General features: G+C 42.1%; 1 protein-coding gene across 4 annotated transcripts in view; it reads left to right on the forward strand.

Moving 5' to 3' along the window:
• The first annotated feature begins 1,973 nt into the window (after positions 1–1,973).
• Positions 1,974–25,395, forward strand: part of LOC120737547 (sodium- and chloride-dependent GABA transporter 2-like) — a 32,304-nt gene continuing 8,882 nt past the window's right edge. The window contains exons 1-7 of one of the 4 annotated variants that reach the window (XM_040038332.1): positions 1,974–2,086; positions 17,962–18,206; positions 18,372–18,506; positions 22,866–23,006; positions 23,113–23,203; positions 23,285–23,417; positions 24,738–24,872. In XM_040038332.1, coding sequence (XP_039894266.1) covers positions 17,993–18,206; positions 18,372–18,506; positions 22,866–23,006; positions 23,113–23,203; positions 23,285–23,417; positions 24,738–24,872 — 849 coding nt within the window. In that variant the 5' untranslated portion in view covers positions 1,974–2,086; positions 17,962–17,992. Of the gene's footprint in view, positions 2,087–15,431; positions 16,857–16,898; positions 17,436–17,476; positions 17,833–17,961; positions 18,207–18,371; positions 18,507–22,865; positions 23,007–23,112; positions 23,204–23,284; positions 23,418–24,737; positions 24,873–25,395 lie in introns of those variants that run through there. The other 3 variants (XM_040038331.1, XM_040038333.1, XM_040038330.1) reach the window with 3 other exon arrangements.

A 25,395-nucleotide genomic window follows, 5' to 3' on the forward strand; every position in this document is an offset into this window, starting at 1 on the left:
CTGCAGCAAGTCCACACAAGACACAGATGTATAGGTCACATATACAGATCAACTCAAAATCATAACTCACAAAGCATACAGCAGTCTCATTTATTAATATAAATCTATCAAATCACTTAGGATTTCAAGGAAGTGAGAATGTGTCAAACAGAAGGAATTATGGCCATTTTTAGCTACAAAATGCCACGTGAAAAATATCGTTAGAGAAACCCATTTTATAAAAAAAAACATGCGTTACTTAGGAATACAAAAGCCTCTTCAATTGAAATTGCACAATGAACATCATTGTGCAATTTCAAAAGGCTTAAATGGTATTAACCCTCTCAAGGCAGGCTTGCAGATTTGCAACAAGTAAAAATTAACAACCTGATTACCCCACATACATATTTTATGAGTTTTTTTTTTTACTCAGAAGTACCACTGCAGGTAGTATGGAAGCCCGTTTCCGCCACTAAAAAAAAAAAAAAAGGATCCATAACTCAAAATTTCGAGTTATTTTCTCGAAATTTCGAGTTATTTTCTCGAAATTTCGAGTTATTATCTCGAAATTTCGAGTTATTTTCTCGAAATTTCGACATATGAACTCAAAATTTTGAGAAAAGCAACTCGAAATTTCGAGTTAGCGCTGCCAATCAGTAATCTACGTGAATGACGTCATTTCCATGTTACCCGGAAGCTGAAGCCCTCAGCTACAAATGCTACAGCTAAGCTACCGGTATTACATCCAGTCGTGAATGCACAGATTGCTGAGTGTTTTCAGCCTGGCTTCACAAATGATGAAATCCCCGTGTTATTAGCTGAATCACATGGTGTTCCTATCAGCAAACATACTTTAATTTGTTGGGATCCGTTTTTGAGTGCGCGGTCCTGCGCCATATGCTTCCGGGTAACAAGAAAGCGACCTCATTCACGTATATTTTTGATTGGCAGAGCTAACTCGAAATTTTGAGAAAAGTAACTCGAAATTTCGAGTTATATTTCTCGAAATTTCGAGTTATTATCTCGAAATTTCGAGAAAATAACTCGAAATTTCGAGTTATGGATACTAGATTTTTTTTTTTTTTTTAGTGGCGGAAACGGGCTTCCATAAGGTAGTCTTTTGTGCATTAGCAACAAAAACTTAATTTGAGCCTGAGAGGGTTAAACATGCTTTCTGATATATCGTCTCCCCTTTGCACATGAAAAACTCACGAAAATCTTAAAGCCTGAAAAAACAGTGGCACACTGTTTTTCCAGAACATCGAATCCAACACATACAAGACGAAGATCTATACGTCACATATACGCACCAGCGAAAAATCTTAAGGTCACAAAAAATACAGCTAACTAGCCGGTGCAGTCTCATATTTTACTATAAATCTATCAAATCATAATCACATAGCTCAAATTAAGTAGCAATCTAAAGGTCCAAAAGCGTAAATTTGCATTTAAGATTTCAAGGACGTGGAAATACCGTGCAGTGAAAGTTAACTACAAAATGCTACAGGCAAAATGTCGTTACGCAACCCTGTTTGAAAATATAAATGATGTTCCTTAGCAATACAAAAGACCGTTTCACTGACTGAAGAAAGAGCGTCAATGCCTAGTTTCAAAGGGATTCATTACATTTAATTGCTGACATATTGCCACACCTTGACACATAAGAAGCTGATGAAAACCTCTAAGTCTTAGAAAACAGTGGCACACCCTAAAACCACTACATCAATTCCCATACATACATGACGCAGACGCATATGCAGATTATTTGTTCCAAGCCTTCTTCCCCCACAGTGACTGCTTCTCATCTGCTGCTCCACCTCCTGCACCTACACCTGTGATGTCCTCAGCATCCTCAGTGTACCGGAGGACAGGATGAGAGTTTAACTGTGAACTGGGAGCCTGCAAAACTCATATGGTGTTTCTACGTTTTGTGGCTCTTTATTCAGATTAATTGCTCAGGACAACGACAAACAGCAGAGGTCTAGTGCACCTGAATGATAGAAGCTCCGCCCACTTGATCCTGGAGTATATTTTGTCGCCCTCAGGCTGCTTTTTACAGTTCAGCACCTGACAAGACTACAGAGAGACGCGTGTCAAGTTACAACCGGTAGGTACAAGACATTTATTCTTGTGTGCAGGTGTATCTGTGTGTGTGTGACTACATAGTTTCACTTGGAATAAATGATACTCTGATTTTGAAGCATTTTAAATATTGTGTTAGTTTTAGTCATGTTTTAAGGCACATCTCTAGATCTTTGCATATCATATTAAAAAAAATTAGATGCAGAATAATTTAAAATGATGTTTAACGTGTGTTGAAAATTTGTTTGATTTAATCTCAGGTGAAGCAAGGATATTAAACCCAATATTTCCATTTCCTTGTGATATGTAAAAGAAACAGTGCAGCCTTATGAAAAGGAAAAAAGCTGAGTCATTCTCAGCACAAAGGCATGCTTTGCATGCCCCGTCTCTGTCTTATAACTTTGGATCACATGTCCTGATGTGGCTTTATACTAAAAGTGTTCATGAAAAAGTCTTTCATGGAGTGGCCACATGTAAAGCAGGTTGGTTTACACACATGCTTCCAGCACTCGGATTTTTCATGCTTCTTTTGTTGACGGCTTCCGTCTGCTGCTCAACCACAATCCCCACGCCCACATGACACAGCAAAATATCCAATTATAAGGTGTCAGATTCCCAGCAACAGTAATGTGATGGAATTATACAAAATCATCACCTGAAGTTTGACGCAGATACAAAGAAACATCTTTGAAAAGAGGTTTGAGGGATTTTGATGCTATGCTAGTTAGCATGTTGTTTTTAACTCTGTGCTTTAACAAAGTTAAGCAGCTTAGCCATGCAAAGGGGTTTTAACACCTATAACTGATCTGTCTAACATCCATGTCACTGAGGTCTCACACTTCAGCATGTTAATGTTAAAAATTAACCCTCACCACCAGCCTCCCTCCCATAAAAAAGAAAGAAATAACTGTTTCCACAATATTCAGCTTATTTGTATCTATCTAGGAGTCGGTTAACAACAGCAACAACATGCTATTGTTTTTCTGTTCAAACACTGCCATAAATGGCATGGCCACCCGCGTGGTCTATACAGTAAGTCTTTTATTCATCTCTGTGTGCTACTATAGACTGATGTCATTTGCGTTAAAGTGTGTATGTTATTTGCAGCCCCTATTTAGCTGGATGGATTTTATAAAGCCTGCCAAAGATGACCACAAGCCTTTCTTGTGATCCTACCACAGTGCTGAGGCAGCTACTTGGATTTGGCACATGTGGTTTTCTGTCATCACCATGTGGAACTTTGGCTTGCATTAAGTCCTTTTGATGTGTTGTTGGCAAGAAAATTAAAAAGAATAACTGAAACCAGTAATGCGGGTTGAGTCCAACCCACCCACCCACCCTGAACTGTATCAAACAATGGCCAAGATCCCCGTGGTTCAACTGGATGTCAATGACAGGAGGACAACACTGATGCTGTTACGTGTTTACGAACCTTGGCTCTGTTAAGAGTGACTTCTGTAACTAAAGGGAGGCTGTTATGCGTTGTTCTTAATCATGTCCCATCACAGAAATGTGGAAAATTTCAAACACGTCTAATATTGTGTAATATAGGTAGCTTTTCATTAGCATGTTAGTTTTTCATTTTGTCAATCGCGCCAATGAAGTGTGCTTGCCCAGTGTTTGCAACCATATGCTTTATTACAAGTAGTTGTAACAACCAACTGGTCACAAAGAGGCTGGTCATGCAACACCCTCCCAACCTCTGTGCAAACACTTTCTATTGTACGGTCCACATAGGAGGCAATCTGTCACCAAACAAAGCAACTCGACCTGAACGCACTCCCAGCCAGACATTGTCATATAATTGCCATCTTATTTATAAACCCAGACAGATTTCTAACACAGTGCAATTAGTCTGAGTCAGTCTGCACTGATAAGCACAACTCACCCGTCTTGGCTATAGGGCACTCAACTCAACTGCCTGCCAGCTGGTTGCATTCGGACTTTAATCTTATATAAAAGAATATTTTACAGCTAAATTGTCCTGCATCAACTACATCACTATTTGTGGGGAAATTCTGGATTTCTGTTTCGAACTTTAGATATAACTACTTTCATCCAGATTTCTGAAATCTGTAAGTAGTTAATGTGAATTACTGTTTATGCAGATGGTAGCAAAATTGCAATTTTTGCTGATTTATCACAGTTAATTGCAATATTATCACAAACAGATTGCAACCATCAACTTGAACCCTTTCAATTTCACACCAGTAGCAGACTGGCTCTACCTTATTGCCATTTTCCTTGCCATCTTTGAAAGAACCACTTGAAAGACAACGAGAATACAAGTTCATTGCATTCAGTGTCAGTAATTTTGGTCGTGCTGTGACCTCCGACCACTGTTTTCCTGACTATAGCATTAGGTTGTTGCGCCACATTCCCTCATGTGGCACTAAAGGCAACTATAGCTGCAACTATGATTTTAACCATCTCACGTCAGATCAACAACTTGCTCTAACAAACAAAATCAGCGTGGCAATTGTCCCAAATGTTTCTGTCCAAACGCCTCCTCGCTCTGCCCTGTTTTCCTGTACTCTGGTTGGTCAGAGACTTAAAGGGCCTCTTCACAAACTTCCCAGTGCAGCAGTGTGGCACTCCAAACCCCTTGACCAAGGTGCTTAACCTCAATTAAGTCTCTTTGCGTCCAGGCGTATGAAACGGTCGTCGATGGAATTCAAACCCCTCGCCAAGTCAGCAAAGAAAAGAGTAATAAAATAATAAAAAATCAGGTTGCAATGGAAGCAATGGCCTGTGATGATATAATTACTTCGCTGGTACCCCGCAACTTTTCATGTGCACAATAGCGAAGACATGTCGGTGCAAGTCACCAGGAATTAATCAAGCTATTAATTTTTTGCAGGCTTTAAATAGCAGCCTCCATCCAGTCAATTCATGAACCTGCCGCCAAAGTTAGATCCCCACAGAGTTTTCTTCATATCTTTAATTCTTCACAGGGATGGAAAATCCGGGCCTTTTCATTTGCTGTCAGTGGTGTCAGAAGGGGGGCTTATTATTTGATGTTTTGAGATAATCCATCGCTACATTCCTCTCTGGGGCAAACTCGGTCCAGAGTGTGAAGGTCTGGCAGCCTCAGCCAGATTAGATGGATTAATTACTCTATAGCTGACTTGGTGGCTGAAGGCTTTGCTTCCACACTCACATCTATCCTCCTTTTGCAAAGGAAAAATAAACAATAACCCATTACCTTCAAACTAGTTCAGCTGTATCACATGTTATCCAGGCACCTTGTATAAAGTGTAATGTATGATGTAGTGGCTACTCTGTCTTTGCTCCCTCAGTGTTGCATTTAGTTTCCTGGATGTCACACTGGCAAACCAAAGTGTTAAAATATTCAGTTTACACATAAAGCCTACTGGTCTGGATGCTTGAGGCCATTTAAAGTAAATAAGTCATTATGAGTCCAACATCCTGACTTATAAAAGTCCCATGATATGATCATTTAGCCCCTGGTTTCAGGCTCAGTGCACAACAGGAATCCGGGTTTGTTTAGCTCTCCTAGATTTCCCTGCGAGCCCAGTTCATCCCAGGCAAAGGGCTGGATGGGGGAAAGAGAGACAGGGTCGTACTCAGTTCTCTGTAAAATTATCCACACGAACAGCGAATTAATTAATCAAGCACCATTAAGGCGCTACCTCGAAGGCTTAGTGAGACTTCACATCTGCAAAACAGGTAAGCACAGCACGAGGAGGAAGTGATGTTTGCCTGAGAATCATATGTCAAAATTATTTTGGAAAGTCATTAACAAATGAATTTATCAACCTTTTTTAGCAAATAACTGCTTTTAACTAGATGGCTTTATCTTGCTGAGGGCTTATTTGACTATTTGGGATATCATAGGTGTAGGTGTTCCCCTGCTGCTATTCAACTATTCTGGGGCTACATGCAACACTTTGAATTGTTTTTCTGGGTAAAATGTCTGAAAATGTGGGCCACAATCCTCAGTTTTAGATAAGGCAGACTCTCTCAGATCTGACAAAGGTTTGCAAATTAATGTCTAATTTTTACACAGTGGACTCAGTCTGAGTCAGTCTGCAGTAATGAGCGCAACTTGCATCTCTTGGCAATAGGTCAACTGGTTGCCAACATGTGTTGTGTTTATACTCCCGTATAACATTGAAATGCCTGTGTTATTTTGCTGGTATCTGTTCTGTAGCAACTACACCACTGTTCATGGAGAAATGTCAGATTTCTGCTTCAAATCTATGAGATTCTGGCTGGAATCTCAATGTCAAAAGTTAATGTGAATTTTTGTGTATGCGGGTGTCAACAGATGGCAACAGATTTGCAGTTTTGGAACTAATTGCCAATTTGACCCCATCTGAAACTAATAGCAGACTGATAGCCAACTGCCTCTGTCAAGATGCACCAAAGTCCCTTTGAAGGCAGGAATTCACTGAGTGGTTACAGACCTGGTCCTCGTCTTTGATGTAGCCATTTCAGAGGCAACAAGATCAGAAGTCCATTGCACAAGTTGGCAATAATTTTGTCTCCAACCACTATTTCCCCCAACTTTACTGTAGCATTGACTGACTGCACAAATGTTCTTGTTTACTGTAGACGTTAAATAAAATGGTTAATTTAATCTAAAGGCTAATTAACTGTAAGTAAGTACTGCGGAAACCTCTGGTTCTAACTTTGTCTTGTTATTCCTAGTAATGATTCTTAAAATGTTAGCTGAAGAGAAGTTTGTTTGCATTTGAACCTCACAAAAACACCAATATATATTAAAAAAAATATTTCCAGAAGCAGTTATTTAAATCCAAGAGGCTCTTGATTACATATTTTCTGTCAGTGGAGTGTTGCTGCCACTGGTGGAGCAGAGCCATTTCTGCATTGTTGCTTTTTTAAAGCCAGACCACATTTCAGCAGGTTTGAGAAAGAAGGTCAGACGGTATTATGAAGCAGAAGCTGGGATAATTTACATAAGAAGAAAAACAATATGGAAAAAATCTGCAGGTTGCATATGTTAAATCAGCTATAATAGCCACTGCTGTCAGTGATCCCAACTCTGGGCCCAATTGTTTTGTGCTGCTGTATTCGCACAACTGTCCTCTCAGACAAGAAACTCTCAGGAGACGGATACCCTCTCTACTTTTGAGGTTGGGCTTAAAACGTTCTTTTTTGATAAAGGTTATAGTTAGGGTTGGATCAGGTGATCAGTTTTTTTAATCCTGTTCTTGGCAGCTTTTGCAAATACGTTAATACAATGTCTAAGGCAGGACAGGCTGGGGAAAAAAGGGGGGGAGCAAAGAAAAGCAAAATGTATTGCCAAGTGCACCTGTGAGAAAACAAACATACAACACCTCAATTGCAAACATTCAAAAATGCATACATATGTTACATAAATCAACAGTCTCCTTGTGGTGCATGTGAGAGAGAGAGAGTGGAGTGTTTGTATGTGTGTGTCTTTATCACAAAATGCACTTGAAAATAAGGTTGGGAAGACACAATAACGCCCCCTAGGAGCCAGAGGCAGGTGGAGTAGGATCTGGGAAAACCGGGCCATCCACAGCCCCCAAGAGTACTAATGACCTAAGACCACTACTCTCTGTGATGCCTGTGCACCCATCTCAGCAGAAGAAGGAGGGAGGCCCTAGATGGGGTGCCCACGTCCAAGGGGTGGGCGTCCCAGAGGACCCCAGGTGATGGGCAACCAGCCCCGCTATAGGCCTGCCACCCTGGTAAAAGCCAAGATCATGGTCCCAGGGCTCCAGGCGCCCAAAAACTGCCCTGGTGCCCAGCATAGCCACCCCCCGCCAACACGGAAGAGGTAAAGCCACCCTGGACCACCAAAGGACTGGGTCAACAACCACGCCAGAACATCCAGCCACGCGCCCCCCAGTACCAACAAGTACCTGCATTCCACTGAGGGGGTAGCAGCACCCAGCGTGGAGTAGTGGGGAGGAACACCACCTAACACCAGTCATCCACTCAAGTGCAACAGACACACACAGCAAAGTGACAAGAAACACTGGCCTGGGTCTGGGACAAGCTGCACCTAGCAACGGATGCTCCCTCACCTGGACACCCCACCCAATGAGCCTGTGGGCAACAAGGAGCACCCAAGGCGCAGACTAGACTTCCCAGCTTCATGATTCATCAATTTTAAATAATAGCTTATACATTTTTGTATTGCAGATATTTAATAATTTTGCTATCCAGTATATTTCCAGACTCAGTTGCTTGTGACTGAATTTTTCCTGTATGCATGATTTAAGTTGCTGATATTCAAAAAATGTGTTGTTGCTGATTCTATCATTTGTACACAATTCAAATGAAATAAACTGTCTGCCTTGTATAACTTGCTTTAGGTTTTTTTATCCCTTTTAAATGCCATGATTAAAAATTTAGTATTCCCTTTTTCTGACAAATATCTGGAAGCGTTCAAATTTGGCCATGATAGGTCTGTGTCTGTTGATTTCCCAAACGATGGACACAATGGAAGCAGATGATTTTAATTCCATCCTCTGGGAGTTTCAAGTGGATCTGGGTGAAGTGACTCATAAGGATCTTCTTCTGCCTTCGCTGGTATTCCTTAAAGCACCAAGTTCTCCCTCATGCTGCGGGCCTGGAGCTTGATGACAGTTTCCTTGAATTTTTTGTTTGCTTCTGAGAGTCGGGTCCCTCATTGAGGGATTTTCATTGACTCTTTGAGGGTGGCATTTTGAGCGTGTTTCCAACTGCTGCTAGCTGAACTCAATGGACTCATGCAGATCCTGAAAATCTTTATGCAGGATTTCCAGGAGGGACAGACGTGCGTCAAAACTGGACTATTTTTTATCTATGGACACCAAAATGTCAACTATGTCACTGTTTTGTGGAGAAGCTGGCTCCAGTGAGTCTTTGAGGTGGCTTAATTTCGAGGACGGCTTTCCTTTGCTGCTGGAGGGAATCGGCGCCTTGTTATCTGCTTTCCCCATAACAACACGCTCAAAACACTCGTCAATATACTGCTGCAAACTGTCCAGGTCTTCTTTGCGATCCTCCGGAGTGGTAAAGTTGGTTAGAATGTGAGCATAGCTCTTCTCACTTACCTGACTCACTTATCTGTGACCCTTGGTTAGTTATACTGCAGTAGACCTAGATTACTGGGGACTTACCATGAAGGACTGAGTGTTTCTTCCTCTGTCAGCTCTTTTCACTTAGTATGAGTTTATACACCACTCGCCATTTAATCATTAGTTATTCTCAAACGGGCTCTCTTCTGCAGCCATGTGCTGTCTCTGGTCACAGCAGATGGTTGCCCCTACATGAGCTTGGTTCTGACAGAAGTTTCTTTCTGTTACAAGAGATGTTTTCCTTCCTGCTGTCACCAAGTGCTTGCTCATATAGGTCTGTCTGACTGTTGGGATTTCTCTAGTTTGTTGGGTCGTCACCTTACAACATAAACCGCCTTTTGGTGACTGTTGTTGGGATTTGGCGCTATATAAATAATTTGATTCTTAGAGGGAACTACTTTAAGCGCTTAGAAATCTCCAGGAACAATTATGAGCACCAAATAATCCAGCCCACCACCAACCTCAGAGGAACCCACTATAGTGTGGACATAAGGCCATATGTTACACTCAAATGATCCCTCTTTTATGAGGTGTGTTTTTAACACAGGTTAAAGAGGAAAGGGTATCAGCCACAGGAATGCTTACCTATTTAAAACATGGGGGAGCAGAAGATCTCGACCGCATCGAGTCCTTGAAAATTCCACTTTGACAGGGTTCAAATGAGGCGAGATCACCGTTTCAACTTCTTCCAGTGTGACTGACCTGAAGGTTAAAGCGTTTGTTAACGTGTCAGACTGGAATGCCTCGGAAAAATAGAATCACTCTCAAAAAAAAGAATTACACTCACCTTTCTGGTCTGCTAGCTGGAAGACTGTAATCACATAGATGGACTTGTGTTGTAAAACATTCGGATTAAGAAAATGGATCAGTTACAAAGAAATTCTGTCAAGAAAAACCTTATTATTTTAACTAAATTTGGTTTATTAAATGTTTTGTAAGCTGTCAAAGTCAATCTGCATTGGTTTTAATTATGGAAGCAAGTGATTATATCTCGACTTTATTTGACCAATCAGAGGCACAGTAGAGATGGTGCTATTCATGTCTGCAGGCAGGAAGTGTTCAGTATATATATACATTATAATTTTATATATGAGATTTTATTTTTGGTTTTGTGTAGCTTGTATCTACCTTTAGCCAAGGCTTTGTGAACATTAATCCTTTATCAGATCTACCAAAAATCCAATCTTAACCCTATTACATTACAAACATACAGCAAACTTAATAAGCTGTATTTATACCAACCATTTATAATAACCAAATTCAAGAGTTCTTCTAGAGTATGTTTGTAACTGTTTCTCTGAGCCAATGGTGAACACACATAGTGTATTTGTACATCACCATGTGACCGACACCCTAATTTAGCTCCAGTGAGTGAGCAGTCAGATATTAGTCAGATACCTGTATAAGGCACCTTTTGCAGGCACTACGTCAGCAGTGACTACAGCTGGGAAGCCCAGCGAATCTGACACCTTACATTATCAAAGGATCTCTGTTTACACTCACAATATGCGCATCAGTTACACACCCAACAAAAACGTACCTGAACCTTCAATACCCATAATTCTTTTGTATTTGCCTGCCATGCAGTCCAAGTTTTGTTATTTGTCTTCTGTCAGTGTACGGGACATTTCCAGGCTGCAAGCTTTTCACACAGAGGTGTTTATTTGTGCTTTACATGGAACTGTTGTGAGAAAATAATCATCCTAAAATATTACTTTTTTCTTTCAGTCAATGCTCCCACTCACACCAGTTTAGGTATCTTTAATACCAGTAGCTACCTCTTTATATCTTTAACTTTTAGTTTTACATATCTAACACTGGCCCTGAATTAGGTCTCAAAATGTTTTTGTTGTTTATTTTTTTAGTTGCTGATTTTGTTGTTTTTGAAGTTGTTACCTGTGCTGCATGCGTGTAATACGAGCAACCACTTTACAGTACTTGTGAGTAACGTGAGCAACTGTTTCACTGTAATTATGATTGCATGTGTTTTGGACAGTTACCAGGTTTATATGAGTGCTCGGATTGTGTTCATAGGAAGGGCTCAAAGCAGACGGACCCGATAATCAAATTGTGTAATGTGAGCAACTACTTTCCTGTAAAGCCCAGGCTTGTGATGCGCATACACACACACTAACACACACACAAAGTGGCTGTGTATGGGTTCACTCTGACTGTGTTTAGTGGAAGGGCTCTAATCAGATGCCCCACAGTCACGATGAATCTGTGAATTTTTCATCCTTTCTTTAATCAGCCTTTTAAAAAAGCCTGGAAGTAAGCTGCAAGAGTTTCACAACGCCTACCACTGTACACTATATCAGTGACCTAGTGCCCTGGATACAAGACAGCAATAAAATGAGCTATAAAGCATTTAGAGCACAGCTATGCCTGTATGAGTTGCATACCTGGGCTCCACATTCTCAGAGGCCACAGGTTTGCCGGTGACTGTATTGAAGGACCCTTAACTCTGGGCTTTTATTTGTCCCCTTGGACGCAAAGCATCTGGAGGCTGTGTGAGGGGTGCAAGCATGTAGTTAAGGATTTTCTACATTGTGTATGATTGCCATGCTTTTTTTACCACTTCCTGACTCTTGACCCTTGACTTTGCAATTTTCTTCAGGGAATTTCTTTAACTAATGAGGGAGACTGAAGTAAACTGTCAGTGCATTATTGTGCTTTTTATGTTTTACTTTTTATAATTGTAGCTGAAAACACAGTGATTCTGAAACGGGGTTAAATGTTTGAGTAAGAACTTTATTAGGTGCACCTTGCTTGTACTTTATTGGACCGTCTGTTCCTTCAGAACAGCCTTAACTCCTCATGGCAGAGATTCAACAAGCTGCTGGAATCATTCCTCAGGGATTTTGGCCCATTTTGGTATCATAGCATCACACTATCATGACGCAGTTTTCTCAGCTGCACATCCGTGATGTGAAACTCTAGTTCTACAACATCCCAGAGGTGTTTTATTTGATTTAAATCTGGTGTCTGTGGAGGCTGTTTGAGTACAGAGAACTCATTGTCATTTTCAACAAACCAGTTTGAAATGATCGGAGCTTTGCAATAAGGTGTTTCTCTTGCTGGAAGCAGCCATCAGAGGATGAGTATACTGTGGTCATAATGGGATGAACATGGTCAGGAACAAGCCTCAGGTAGGCTGTGGCATTTTAAAAATGCTCACTTGGTACAGAGGGGCCAAGAAAATATCTCCACACCATTACACCACCAGCAGCCTGAACTGTTAATACAAGGCAGGATGGATCCATGTTTCATGTTGTTCACACTCTATCATCCAAATGTTGCAGCAGAAATGAAATATCATCAGAATCTGTTGCCCAATTTTGGTGAGCCCACTTAAGCTGTTGCCTCAGTTTCTTGTTCTCAGTGACCCAGTGTGGTTTTTGCTGCGGTGGCTGGGCAGATGGCACATTATGATGCTCTTCTCCATACACTGCTTGTAACGACAGGTAATTTGAGTCCTATCTGCTCAAAGCTGTTCGCACATGTACCTCTGACCTCCAGCATTTTCACCCAGAGAACTGCACTCCCTGAATGTTTCCTCTTTTTGACCATTTTATAAAAACTCTAGAGTTGTTTGTGTGGGAAAATACCAGCAGATCAGCAGTTTCCAAATTACTCAGACCAGCCCCCCTGGCACCAACAACCACGCCACATTCGAAGACACTTAAATCACCTTTTTTCTGCATTCTGATGCTCAGGTTGAACTTCAGCACGTCTAGATGCCAAATTTCACTGATTTGCTGCAGTGTGATTGTCTGATCAGATATTTGCATTAACGAGTGACTGAACATGTGTACCTAACAAAGTGAGTGTAGCTGTATTTAGACAGCTTTATTTGGTTCATGTGGACAGTAGAGAACAGAAGACCTTCATATGTATCTACTACTGTCTAATGATTAACCTTTATCAACATAATCATACAATTCCACAAGACGTAAACAAGATAAGATGTCCTGTTCTTTCCCTTAAATAACCTGGATTATTGCATTCAACAGCAACACTGGGAACAAAAAAAATGTGATGACTCAAACAACACATTTGTTACTGTTGTTGCAAGTTACTAGGTGACTCCGTTATCTTGATCTATTTTGAAATGCGTACATTTTTTTACTCCCACTTCAGAGTAAACCAAGCAGTGACTGTTCAGTAAACGTAAACTCTGTTTGCTAATCTGACCTTTAAAACACATATAATCTAAACCTTTGAAAAGTACACAGTCATGATCATTATGGCCACTCTAAAAGGTCTATGGATGTGATGTAGTCAGTTTGAAATGTAGTCTTCATATCTTGTGGTACGTTGATTGCATTCAGTCAAAATCACCTTGTATTCATTACGGCGTTCTATATTTGCAGTAATTAGTTAGTATAGGCTGTCTCATCTCAACTCCCAGTGTTGTAATAGGTATGCTGCATAATGGAGTCTTTCGTATTTCTACAAATTGGTAGAAAGTTTGTTAAGATTTGCCCGAGCTCAGTCAGGCTTTACATCAGGTAATGGAGAAGAATCCAGTCGTTCCACCATAATACGCAGAAACCCCCTTTAAAAGACCTGAAACAGACTTCTCTCCGTCAGCTGATTGAATCAGCTGATCTGACTTCCAGCAGATCCTTTCCCTGACTGACCGATGTTTGCTTTCATCAACGCTGCAACACTTCACAAGTTCCAGATGCAACTCTCTACTTTATTTCATCTCTTGGCAAAATTTCCTTTCAGCAAATGTCAAATTATTATATTGAGCTTGCACTCCTAAATTTATTCTTCAAACTCAATAAATATGAAGCAATAGTTTGGGGTAAAATGTAACTGAAATATATCAAATCAAAGGTGTATACGTTCAAATAATTCATCCTTAAGGCAAATGCTTGGTTTAAACTTAATATATACCAGTCAAGTAAATTCTATTTGACCAGATTTCATTAAATTATTACTTATGTTACAGAATTCCAGGGAAAATTCATAGCTAATTAAGTTACATACATCAAGTTAAAACCTATTTGTCTCATCTGATTATTCTGCTTTTTTTAAATTACCCTCCTTTCTCAGGGATGGTGTTATCTGTCTTCATTTTCATCTTATTGACTTTCTCTTTGGTTCATAAAAGTGTCTGTATAAAAGTCCAGTGGCACTACTGTTTATTGTTCACAGTTCAGTCCCTAATTCACATCTTATTGTACTCCATAGTTTTTAAACTTAAAGATGTGCGTATGTCCTCCGTTTATAATATCCACCAATTCTGCATATGATTTATACACCTCGTCGTGTAACCTAATATGTCTCAGGAGGCGAATGTTATTCTTTTGAATGAAAAAGCAAAAAAGACAGATATTTTTTCTAAGTGAGGCTATATTTGTTCAGCTGAGTGAGCAGTGAGCCAGTGGTGCAGCCAATTAAATGTGCTGACAGCTACTTCAGGTACCCTACACTGTTAGGGTTAGTTTAAATTTTGACATCCAAATTCTGAATAAATTGAACTGCTTAGAAAATCCGACTGCACTCAGACTGCTAGAATGAAGTTGCTTAAAAATGCGATGGTGGACATTGTTGACTGCAGAAAGTATGTAATCGATGCTTCACCCCATGTGTTCTCATTCTTTTGCTTAGTAGACATGTACAGCAGATTGAAGAATACCACCTCATGAACAAGAATAGAGAATTTAAAAAGAATCAAGCTAATCAGTCACAACAGTAAAATGGCCTGTATTTGTATGGCGCTTTACTAGTCCCTAAGGACCCCAAAGCGCTTTACACATCCAGTCATCCACCCATTCACACACACACACTGGTGATGGCAGCTACATTGTAGCCACAGCCGCCCTGGGGTGCACTGACAGAGGCGAGGCAACGGGTGAAGTGTCTTGCCCAAGAACACAACGACCGAGACTGTCCAGGCCAGGGCTCGAACTGGCAACCGTCCAATTACAAGGCGAACTCCCAACTCTTGAGCCACGATCGCCCACAGTGAAATGAATGAGTCCTGTCTACTCCATCCACTGTAACTCTAGCCTTTATTAAGCCCTTCAGGTTCTCTGAGGTCTGATTAATTATTGATAATCCAAAGACTGGCAATACGGCAACGCCCAAAATGAGGACATCGTGAATGCAGACTGACCGTTTACACTGCAACCCTCACTTTGTTTATTTAAATATAGCTAATATAGCTAATTATATTAGCTAAGTTGGAATACTCAAAGTTTCCTTTTGTGCTTCTCTAATTGTTGAAAGTCTAAAACATATTCATATAGTAGAAAGTTAGTTTAGTTAGGTTAGTTTAACTTTGTGTATAGTATTCATATCAAGAAAACAAGAGCAAAGAAAAGCCTAAGTACTATCCCTGAATATCCTTACACTCCATGTGATATATGAAGGCAACATAACAATAATTTTACATTTGGCACACTATGCACATACTACACCTTTACAGGAGCAGGTAGAAGTTGAACACTTAGCAAGGTCTACTCTTTTTTCATAAAAAAGGAGAAACCTAAGGAAGTTATAGAATAGGATGGAAAACACAGCCTCCACTGACACTGACTGTTTTCAAGAACAAACACTCACTGAACATCCCAGTGTTACCTGTGCTTCTTCCTCTTTTGGCCGCTCGCTTTAGAGGTCCTCACAGTGGTTGCTCCATCCCACCCTAACCCTAGCATCCTCCTCTGTCACACCAACCGTCTACATGTCCTCCCTCTGTGTTCTTCCTCTTTCTCTCCTCTATCAAAAGAGGTAATACAACTGATGAACCTTTCCTCTTTAAAAAATTCAGCCAGCTCTAATTATGACATCACTTAGGTAGGAATCTCCCTAAGCCCTACTGTGAGCGACAGGAAGTAGTACAGCGCGAGATAAGGGTGTGGCAGATGATAGATGTGGTGAAATCAGTGCATTGCCAGAAACCCTCATTGCTGCTATTTCAGCTTATGCCATCACACAGAATGCAAATTTCATCAAGGAAAGAAAAAGCAGCTACAGTGTGGAAGGATGTGGTTAATAGCCGCTCATTTGACTAGTTTTGGTGCTGTTATCATTATTATGAATTGCATAACCCATTCTTATGCATCACTCAAATATTATGGATAAATAAAACTAAGAAGTGACTTCTAAGGGTGATCACATCTAAATTTGAGGTGGGTGGCAGCAAAATGAAAGCCTGGCATAATGAAGACACAATCACTACTATATGATAAATAGCTTAATAAATGTTAGCTTTTTAATGGCCTACAAGCAACACTACTAAGGATGTAACAGCAGGAAAGACCAGTTTTCTGACTGATACAGGTAGTAAAAAAACATAGTGGGAAACAGGTTTCTGAGAAACGACCTAACATGACTCATATTCATCAGCAAATTATTAACCTTAATAACATTAATAATAAGGTTTAGTACACGCGATAGATTCTTAAGGTTGATAAGGAAGTGGAGAGCAGGTACCCAATAACAGTGTTGTAAGTCTTTTGTTGTGCAACGCAATTACACTACTCATTACCCATGATGCTTTGTGTTTCATTTTGTAACCTGCATCTTGCGGGTTAACATCCCCTCGCCACACCAGACCCAAACATAGTGCCTGTATAAATTTGGATTGAGACGCTGCACCGGCCAGCAGTCTCTCACACAGCAGCTCGTGCCCGGAACAAACCATTTCCCTGCCGGTACACAGGGGTGGTCGCGGTATTAAGAAGTACTGGAAACGTAGAGGTAGGCAATATCACCGTGAATTCTCTGACACATTTTTAAAATTATATGTGAAATAACAAGCGAGCGTAACGACACATGTTCGGGGAAATAATTACAGCCATTATTCGTTGAGCATCCTGAGTGTTAATCCCGCCTCTAGCGCTCAGGTCCCCGCCGTTAGCTTAACCTCAGCATGGAACTGTTACACGGAAAGCATTCACTTCAAGGATAACCGAAGCTACACATGTGTTGTTACATTGTCAGCGTTTCTGCTTTTATGTTGGGTGTTATAAGCGGGCCAGTCATGGTGGAAGGTTAAAAAAAGAAGTGATTATAAAAGAAAAGATGCCGAGTGTGTTTGTTATATCAGTATTTGGTGGTCACGTGGCCTGACAATGTTTATGAAAGGAAGAGTGGGATCTAGGTTACGCAAAGTAAACGTGTTTCCGACACGTTACGAAACCTTAGCTATTGTAACCCTCACTGCTTTTGCTGGGATTTAACAGTTAATTCATATTTAAGAAATGTTCTAAAGTTTAGAGGCTCTACTTCAATTAATACTACATGAAAGAATAATAAAGAATATCATCATAAACTCTGGTGAGTCACAATAGTCTGAATATCAGAGATTTTTAACATAACAAGGAGCAGAGTGTCTTATTGCTGCTGTAATAACTATATTAATTTACTAAAGGACAAATTAATAAAGAGTTTTACAAGTCAATGGATGGAGTTAAGGTAAAAGGTAGACATAGTTATTGAATGTTGGATGTCCTTCACCGTGTGCACATTTACAAAACACCTAAATGTATGAAGTAGTTCCCAGTTATGGTGAAACTGACACATTTAGTAAGGGGGAGTCCTGCAGTCCACAGATAAAGTACACACACCCACATTACTTTGTCCTTGACACGAGCATCGTAGATAAGTGAGGCAGCCAAACCAACTGCCAGCAGACACACTCGGCTTCCTGTCGTTCAGGCTTGGCTGCGAAGATGTGAGATCTTTCTTGCCCCCTTCTTTTACTTTCTTGTACTTTATTTTTGCTCCAAATAGTCCGAACTAGTTGTGAGCTGTTATTTGCTTTCATCCTGATCGTCTCCGTTATCTTTTCCACCTTATTCAGGGTTGTGTTCGTATCACTGCCAGAACCTGCAATGCCCGATCAACTGCCTCCAAACCCTGCTGGGACACTGCTAAACAAGTTCCCCCAGGGGAGCCTGCCAATGGGAAAAGAAGCTACCAAAGACGGCCTACAAGCCAGAGGCCAGTGGGCCTCCAAGGCTGAGTTCCTCCTGGCCGTAGCCGGGCAGATCATCGGTCTGGGAAACGTCTGGAGGTTCCCTTACCTCTGCTACAAAAATGGTGGAGGTAAAGAGAGGAAGTAAAACTGGCATTGTCTAAAGTGTCTTTGTCTCTTTTTTCTCCTTTCCCTGTCCTATTTTTCCAGTCTCATTCTCAGAATCATTGTGACTTGAAATTAAGATTAAGCTGGTCTGGTTTGCTCCTTAAAAGCACCTTTTATGTTTGGCACAGGTGTGTTTTTTGTACCTTACCTGTTGTTCCTGGTGTTGTGCGGCATCCCCCTCTTCCTCCTGGAGACCTCACTGGGACAGTACACCAGCCTGGGAGGGGTCAGTGCCTGGAGGAATATGTGCCCATTATTTGGAGGTACTCTTATTTCCTTTTGTTTTATGTAGCCAACAGTAATATCAGCCAATGTTTTTTTTCTTCATTATTTAATCAAATATGTATTATTGTTACTATTAGATGCATATTAAATTCAGTCTTCCAAAGACAAATGTCTGTATAACTGCATGCACGAGTTTGTGCTTGCACCTCTTTAAAATAGATGTGTGTGCGTCTTTTCAGTCCAGTATGTTTTATTTACACAGAACTATACAGTAGTGCAGTTAAGATAAGTGAGATATGTGGATAATTTCTACAGAGGCTATATAAAGTGCTAGTGGTTGTGAGTGGTGGTTCAGTCCATGTTATTATTGTGTGTTTGAGGGTACAGTTGTCCATTGTGTGTGTAGGTGGTTGTGGGTCTGTGTGTATGTTCAGTCCATGAGTTTAACGTGGGTCAGATGTCAGGAGGCAGAGTTCAGGTGTCTGACAGCTGTGGGGAAGAAGCTGTTCTGGTACCTGGTGGTCTTAGTCCGGAGGCTCCTGTAGCGCCTCCCAGAGGGCAGGAGGGTGAAGAGTCCATGTGATGGGTGACTGGGGTCTTTGATGATTTTCCCAGCCCTTTTCAGACACCGCTTCCTGTAGATGTCCTTTATGGCAGGAAGTGGTGCTCTGGCGATGCGCTGCACAGTTTTCACGACCCTCTGCAACGCCTTCTGGTCCGAGGCAGAATTAATGTGGATGGGTGGATGTGGGTCAGCATTCCTCCTGTAGTCCACGATGAGCTCCTTAGTCTTCTCGGTGTTAAGCAGCAGGTTGTTTCTGTCGCACCACTCAGCCAGACGATCCACCTCCTCCCTGTAGGCGGCCTCATCGTTGTCACTGATGAGGCCAATCACCGTGGTGTCATCTGCAAACTTAATGATGGTGTTGGAACCATCAGCCGGTCTGCAGTCGTGGGTGAAGAGGGAGTAGAGGAAAGGGCTCATCACACAGCCTTGTGGTACACCGATGTTCATTGTGATTGTAGATGAGCAGTGGTTATCCAGCCGGACATGTTGGGGGCGGTTGGTCGGGAAGTCCAGTAACCATTTGCAGGTGAGGGAACTGATGCCCAGGTCTGTCAGTTTCCTGATGAGTTGTGAGGGGTGGATTGTATTGAATGCTGAACTGAAGTCTATAAACAGCATTCTGGCGTATGTGTTGTTGTTGTCCAGGTGTGAGAGGACAGAGTGCAGTGCGATGGAGACTGCATCCTCTGTGCTCCTGTTCTGGCGGTATGCGAATGGTGGGGGTCCAGGGTGGGGGGGAGACAGGATTTGAAGTGTGCTAGGACCAGCTGCTCTAAGCACTTAGTGATGATGGGGGTGAGTGCTACTGGGCGGTAGTCATTGAGGCTAGATGGGTTGGAGTTTTTGGGTATCGGGACGATGGAGGTGAATTTGAAGCAGGCCGGTACCACAGCGTGGGCCAAGGACAGATTGAATATGTCTGTGAGCACTCCTGCAAGCTCCCCAGAACACGCTCTGAGAACACGCCCGGGGATGCCATCAGGACCTGCAGCCTTGTGGACATTGATCCTGCTCAGCACCGCTCCTACATCGGTGGGGGAGAGAGTCAGAGGTTAGTGGTCTGGCGTCACGTCTGCTTTGGTTGTGGTTGTGGGGTTCCCTCACTCAAAACGAGCATAAAAGTTGTTGAGCTCGTTGAGGAAGGAGACATCAGAGGATGCGGGGGAGGGTTTGGTGGTCCTGTAGTCTGTAATGGTCTGGAGTCCTTGCCACATGCGTCGGGGGTTGGAGTTAGAGAAGTGTTCTTCTACCTTCTTTTTGTAATGGTGTTTGGCTTTTTTGATGCCCTTCTTTAGATTAGCCCTGGCTGTACTGTAGGTGTGTGCATCTCCTGACCTAAAGGCAGTGTTGCGGGCCTTCAGGAGGAGACGAACATCCCAGTTCATCCAAGGCTTCTGGTTGGGGTACATGGTGATCCGTTTCTGGGTGGTGACACTGTCTGTGGTTTCGGAGATGTAATCCAGTACAGATGAGGCGTACTGGTCCAGGTCTGTGTGGGTGAACATATTCCAGTCTGTGTTTTGAAATCTGTCCTGGAGCACTGTGTCTGTCCCCTCTGGCCACACTTTAATTGTCCTCACAGCAGGTTTCACACGTTGGATGAGTGGTGAATACCGAGGTGTGAGGAACAGGGAGAGATGGTCCGATTGTCCAATGTGGGGGAGGGGTGTGGCTTTGTAGGCTCCAGCCAGGTTGGAATACACATGGTCTAAAGTCTTGTCTCCTCTGGTGTGGCAGGAGACATGTTGGTGGAATCTGGGGAGGACTGTCTTTAAGTTGGTGTGGTTGAAGTCGCCAGCAACAATAAAAGCAGCCTCGGGGTGTTTATTCTGGTGTTTGTTAATGGCTGCAGAAAGTTCTTTCATGGCCAACCTAGCATTAGCGTCGGGGGGGGATATACACTGCTGTGAGTATGATCGAAGTGAGTTCTCTGGGGAGATAATAAGGTCTGCATTTGACCATTAAAAACTCCGCATTAGGTGAGCAGTGACTCTCAGTAGTAGTGAAAAAATGAGTGAAAAAGCAGCCAATGTCCAAGGAAAAACTTTGAAAGATCTTCAGAAAGTTTGGAGAACTATTGCTAAAGACCACTTTAAAAAAATTACCGGAAAGTCTGACTCCTTGGAACCAACTTATAAAAAAGTTGAGGGGTAGCTCAAGATTTTTGCCCAGTGCTGTTTTCTGGTTTTACCCCTTGCCTTTTTTTCTCATTCTTCATCCATATTGGCACAAGCATTCAAAGCTCCCACGTTAATACAAAACCTGTACAAACAGTGTGTCTGCAATCAGAAAATGCCAGCTGTGTGCATGTGCAGTGGAGAGTGGAGCTCAGCTTGTGCTTTAAAACAGCTCAAGAGTGCAAAAGGCACCACGTTCCCTGCCGACCAAGAACAGCATGCAGTGTCTTGTTTTCTTTGTATCTCGCTGTCCAAGAGAGGAGTTTCAGATAAGTATTAACCAAACACACAATCACAACCCAATAGTTTCAAGTTCATCTTTCACCTTTAACACAGCAGTTGAAAAAACCACGGGACAGATGGTGTGAGGGATAGAGCAAGTCTATGTTATATGAAGGGACCCTGTGATGAGACTGCTCTCATCTCCAGTGTCACATGGACACATCACGTTTTCCAAGGTGTAGTGTTAATCTTGTAAAGAACCATAACTAAACTCATTTTCTTTTTCTCCATAACCTACCCAAGCAGGTTTTAGTGCTGCGACCGTACCAAACACTAAGAGAAACTGCAAAAAAAAAAAAAATAATAATAATAATAATAATGGACACAAGGCTTTTGTCATTCACAGCTTTGTGTTCAGCATTGCTAGTTGACACCTTGCGGGCATTTTTGTGACAGCAGAGGCTTCTTACAAAACAAAACAGTCATATATTTCTTTCTCAGATTTAGACAAGCCCTGGAGCTGTTTCTGTGTTTGCTCAACACTTTAGCAGGGTGTGCAACTTTGGCATGCATGGGAAAAAAGACAAAAAATACTTAACCTGCCACACAGATTCCAACCAGCAGTTAGCAAAGCAATGCAGCCCTGAGGGTAACGGCCATGTTTCTAGAGAAAGTGTGAAAGTTGCTGAAAGGGACAAAGAGCGTGTAGAAGAGACGAGACCCAAATGTTCCAGTTACGCTTGTTCATCTCAGCTAATGCTAGTAGCATGCTAGCTGCTGGACCGCCTCTGAAATTGGTGTATGTGTGTGTTTGTGTCAGTGGAGCTATGTTTGTTTGTTTTTTATTTAATGAAAAATTATTCTTGTCCCAACATTTGCCACTCTGGCCCATATGGCCTGCAGATGCATGCGTGCACAAACACACACACACACACACACACACATATCTGCGCACACTCTGTTTTTGTTGACAGCTAGCTGCATGAAGGCCATGTGTTTAGCACTGGAATAAACTCCTGCACTTCCTCGGGCACATGTCCTCGTACTTATTGCAAACTTGGACAAAGAAAAGCTTCTGTTGGAATTCCTCGCTGGTTTGTGCAGTTAGCGTGCCCGTCGTCAGATGCGGCCTGAATTTCATTAGCGGATACCACAGACAGCTATTTGTCTAGCCAAACAGCCTACACTTTGTAACCCACTCAGGGCCTCATAAGACTATCATTCATATCTAATGAAGATGTACTCAGTGTGGGCTGCAAGTCGAGTGTCTGAGTAACGGGATGCTTTCATCTCAAACTCAAGTGACTTGGAACTGATAACAGAGGGTGTGTTCATGGAGGCTTTGAAGCTCATTTATGCCACTCTTCATGCTCACATAACTCACCACACGTGTCCACTTGTCTTCTCTGCAACTTGTTGTGTCTCCTTAGGTCTCGGCTACGCTAGCCAGGTGATGATCCTGCACGGCTGTGTTTACTACATAGTCATCCTGGCTTGGGCTCTCTTATACCTGTCCTACAGCTTCCAGGCGGAGCTGCCGTGGTCGCACTGTAACAACACGTGGAACACGAGTCAGTAAAAACAGGAAATCAGAAGCTGTCATCCTTGCAATTTGACGCTACCATGCAAAAGACTTTAAGAGGCAAACTGGGGTCTGTTGTGTGTGTCCTCCTGCAGAAGCGTGTTTCTCATATGACTCCTACAACCAAACGGCCAACGCGAGCAGCCTGCCGGAGAACGCCACTTCCCCTGTCATGGAGTTTTGGGAGTGAGTGTAACATCTTTAGAGTATTGATGATGAGGCTTGAAACAGTTTTGGTGCTAACACCTGCTGCATGTGTGTTCTAAGGCGGGAGGTGCTCCGCCTGTCCAGCACTTTGGACGGGCTCGGCCCGATCAGCTGGAAGCTGGCTCTGTGTCTGGCCGCCGTCTGGCTTATCTGCTACTTCTGCGTCTGGAAGGGAGTCAAGTCTACCGGGAAGGTGAGGAGTCGACACATCAGCTTCATCAAGTTCCCTCTCTGTCTCAGCTACATGTCTAAGCTGCCACCATAGACAATGTAAAAGATGGATGCATCCATCTTTGGTGTAAGATATGACGAGTGCACGCTCATTGACTAACAACTTGTGACCAACAAGTTTTGGGAGTCTGGCCGAAATGAGGGACTTGAGCCCATAAGCTCAGCAGTAAAGTGTTCAGCAGTCATGTCAGAAAAGCGTTAGTCTTCTGTAGCACCAGAAAACTTTTAGGTAACCATACTGAATGCAAGTTTTTAGACATAGCATTAGCATCACAGTTCCAGCCTTGAGGCTACGTCCATGTTTTGTGCCATCTGTGGTGTCCAGGTGCTCACCCACATCAAGTGATAGAAACAAGTGTTTGAGCTCTTGCGAATGTTCCACTTCTGACACTTTTTCTAGTTTTAGTGTTTGAATTTTAAAGTCAGCATTTTGTGCCCACAAAAATGGATATCATGAGAAACTGCTTTGACCTCTGTGTGAAAACTGTTTTTACAATCCCCCAGAGCACAGGGTCAGATAAATATAGGTGTCACTGGAGGTGGTCGCCTCTCGGTAACTTTTTATATGTGCAGCAGAGCCAGCGCTTGCTCACTTGTCAAAAACAGGGCTTCTCTGCTAAAATATGAAGAAACTAGGCCTGTCCTGAATACTACTTTATGTACTTTATGTACTATTTAAGAGTGAATATTGGTGGATGTTGTCCAGCATGGGTAGGGAAAAGGTTAGGGGATTTTATAACTCTGCCTGGCTGATTTTGGACATATTTCCAAATCAAAAGGTGGCTTAGAAAGAAAGGTAGAAGCAGGAGAATGTGTGTGACTTTCTCCCTCTTACACAGTGCATAGCCAACATGCATTTTTGAGAAGAAAAAAGTTTCCAAAGGAACTATGAAAAAGTAATAAAAAACCAAATACCTACCTCATAAACAAAACATGCTTACATATAATTTAATGGCACCCATTTATTAATAAAATTTTAAAAATATCTACGGCAGGAGCATTTTTATGGTGACATAAAGTCTTTTAAAAAGAACCTCGAGGAGCGGTAAAGTCCAAAACATAATTCTCCTTTCATGTAGCAGATGAGAAATAAGGGCCACGACACTGCAGCCACTTTGTCGGACTTATTTGCTGTGCCTCCGCCGCCGTCAGTCAACAGATTTTAAGACTCCAACTTTCCTTCTTGTAGTATTTTCTTTCTTTTTTTTAAAGAACATCACAGTCACATCCTCCCTGTTTGTCTCTGCGACCACATCCCTGCACGCTCTTGTGTACATTCTAGGTGGTGTACCTGACGGCCACCTTTCCATATGTAATGCTGTTTGTGCTGCTGGTGCGTGGTGCCACCCTGCCCGGAGCCACCCAGGGAATCATCTACTACCTCAAACCCAACGTTACCCGCCTGGCAGACCCACAGGTACAAAAACACAAACGCGCACTCGCTTTATGTGTCCGTAAACGGTGGCAGATTTTGAAAAGGATCACGTCGGAGGACGTTTTTCTAGTCGTTCTTGCAGGTCGTACGGCGGCTCCTACAGGTAGGAGGGCCGCGCTGTCAGGTGAGTAAATGTCAGATCTGCCATACAGCAGGAAGGAGATTGGATTATTGTTGTGAAGCTGAATGTAGTTTACAACGTGACATCTGATTTGTTGCTCTGTGCCACATTTTCACCACTAGATCATTAGATCTTACTGTCGCTGTGGTTTTGCGCTCTATCAATTCAGAAGCGACTTTCAAACTCTTCTTCACTGGTGTGAAAAAGTGTTTGTTATTATCGTGTGGGTACGGTTTGACAGCATCAGTATCTATTTGTTTCTGTTAATTAGCCAAGTTTGTGTCATGTTACCTGTAAACTGTGTAATATAGAACATCTTGTACGGTGTACCTTTAACCCAAAAACAGCAGCCAAGGCTGATAAAGTATATCAGTAGTTAGATAT

This window comes from Simochromis diagramma, unplaced genomic scaffold (genome assembly GCF_900408965.1).
Source record: "Simochromis diagramma unplaced genomic scaffold, fSimDia1.1 OVJJ01000413.1, whole genome shotgun sequence".
Lineage (NCBI taxonomy): Eukaryota > Metazoa > Chordata > Actinopteri > Cichliformes > Cichlidae > Simochromis > Simochromis diagramma.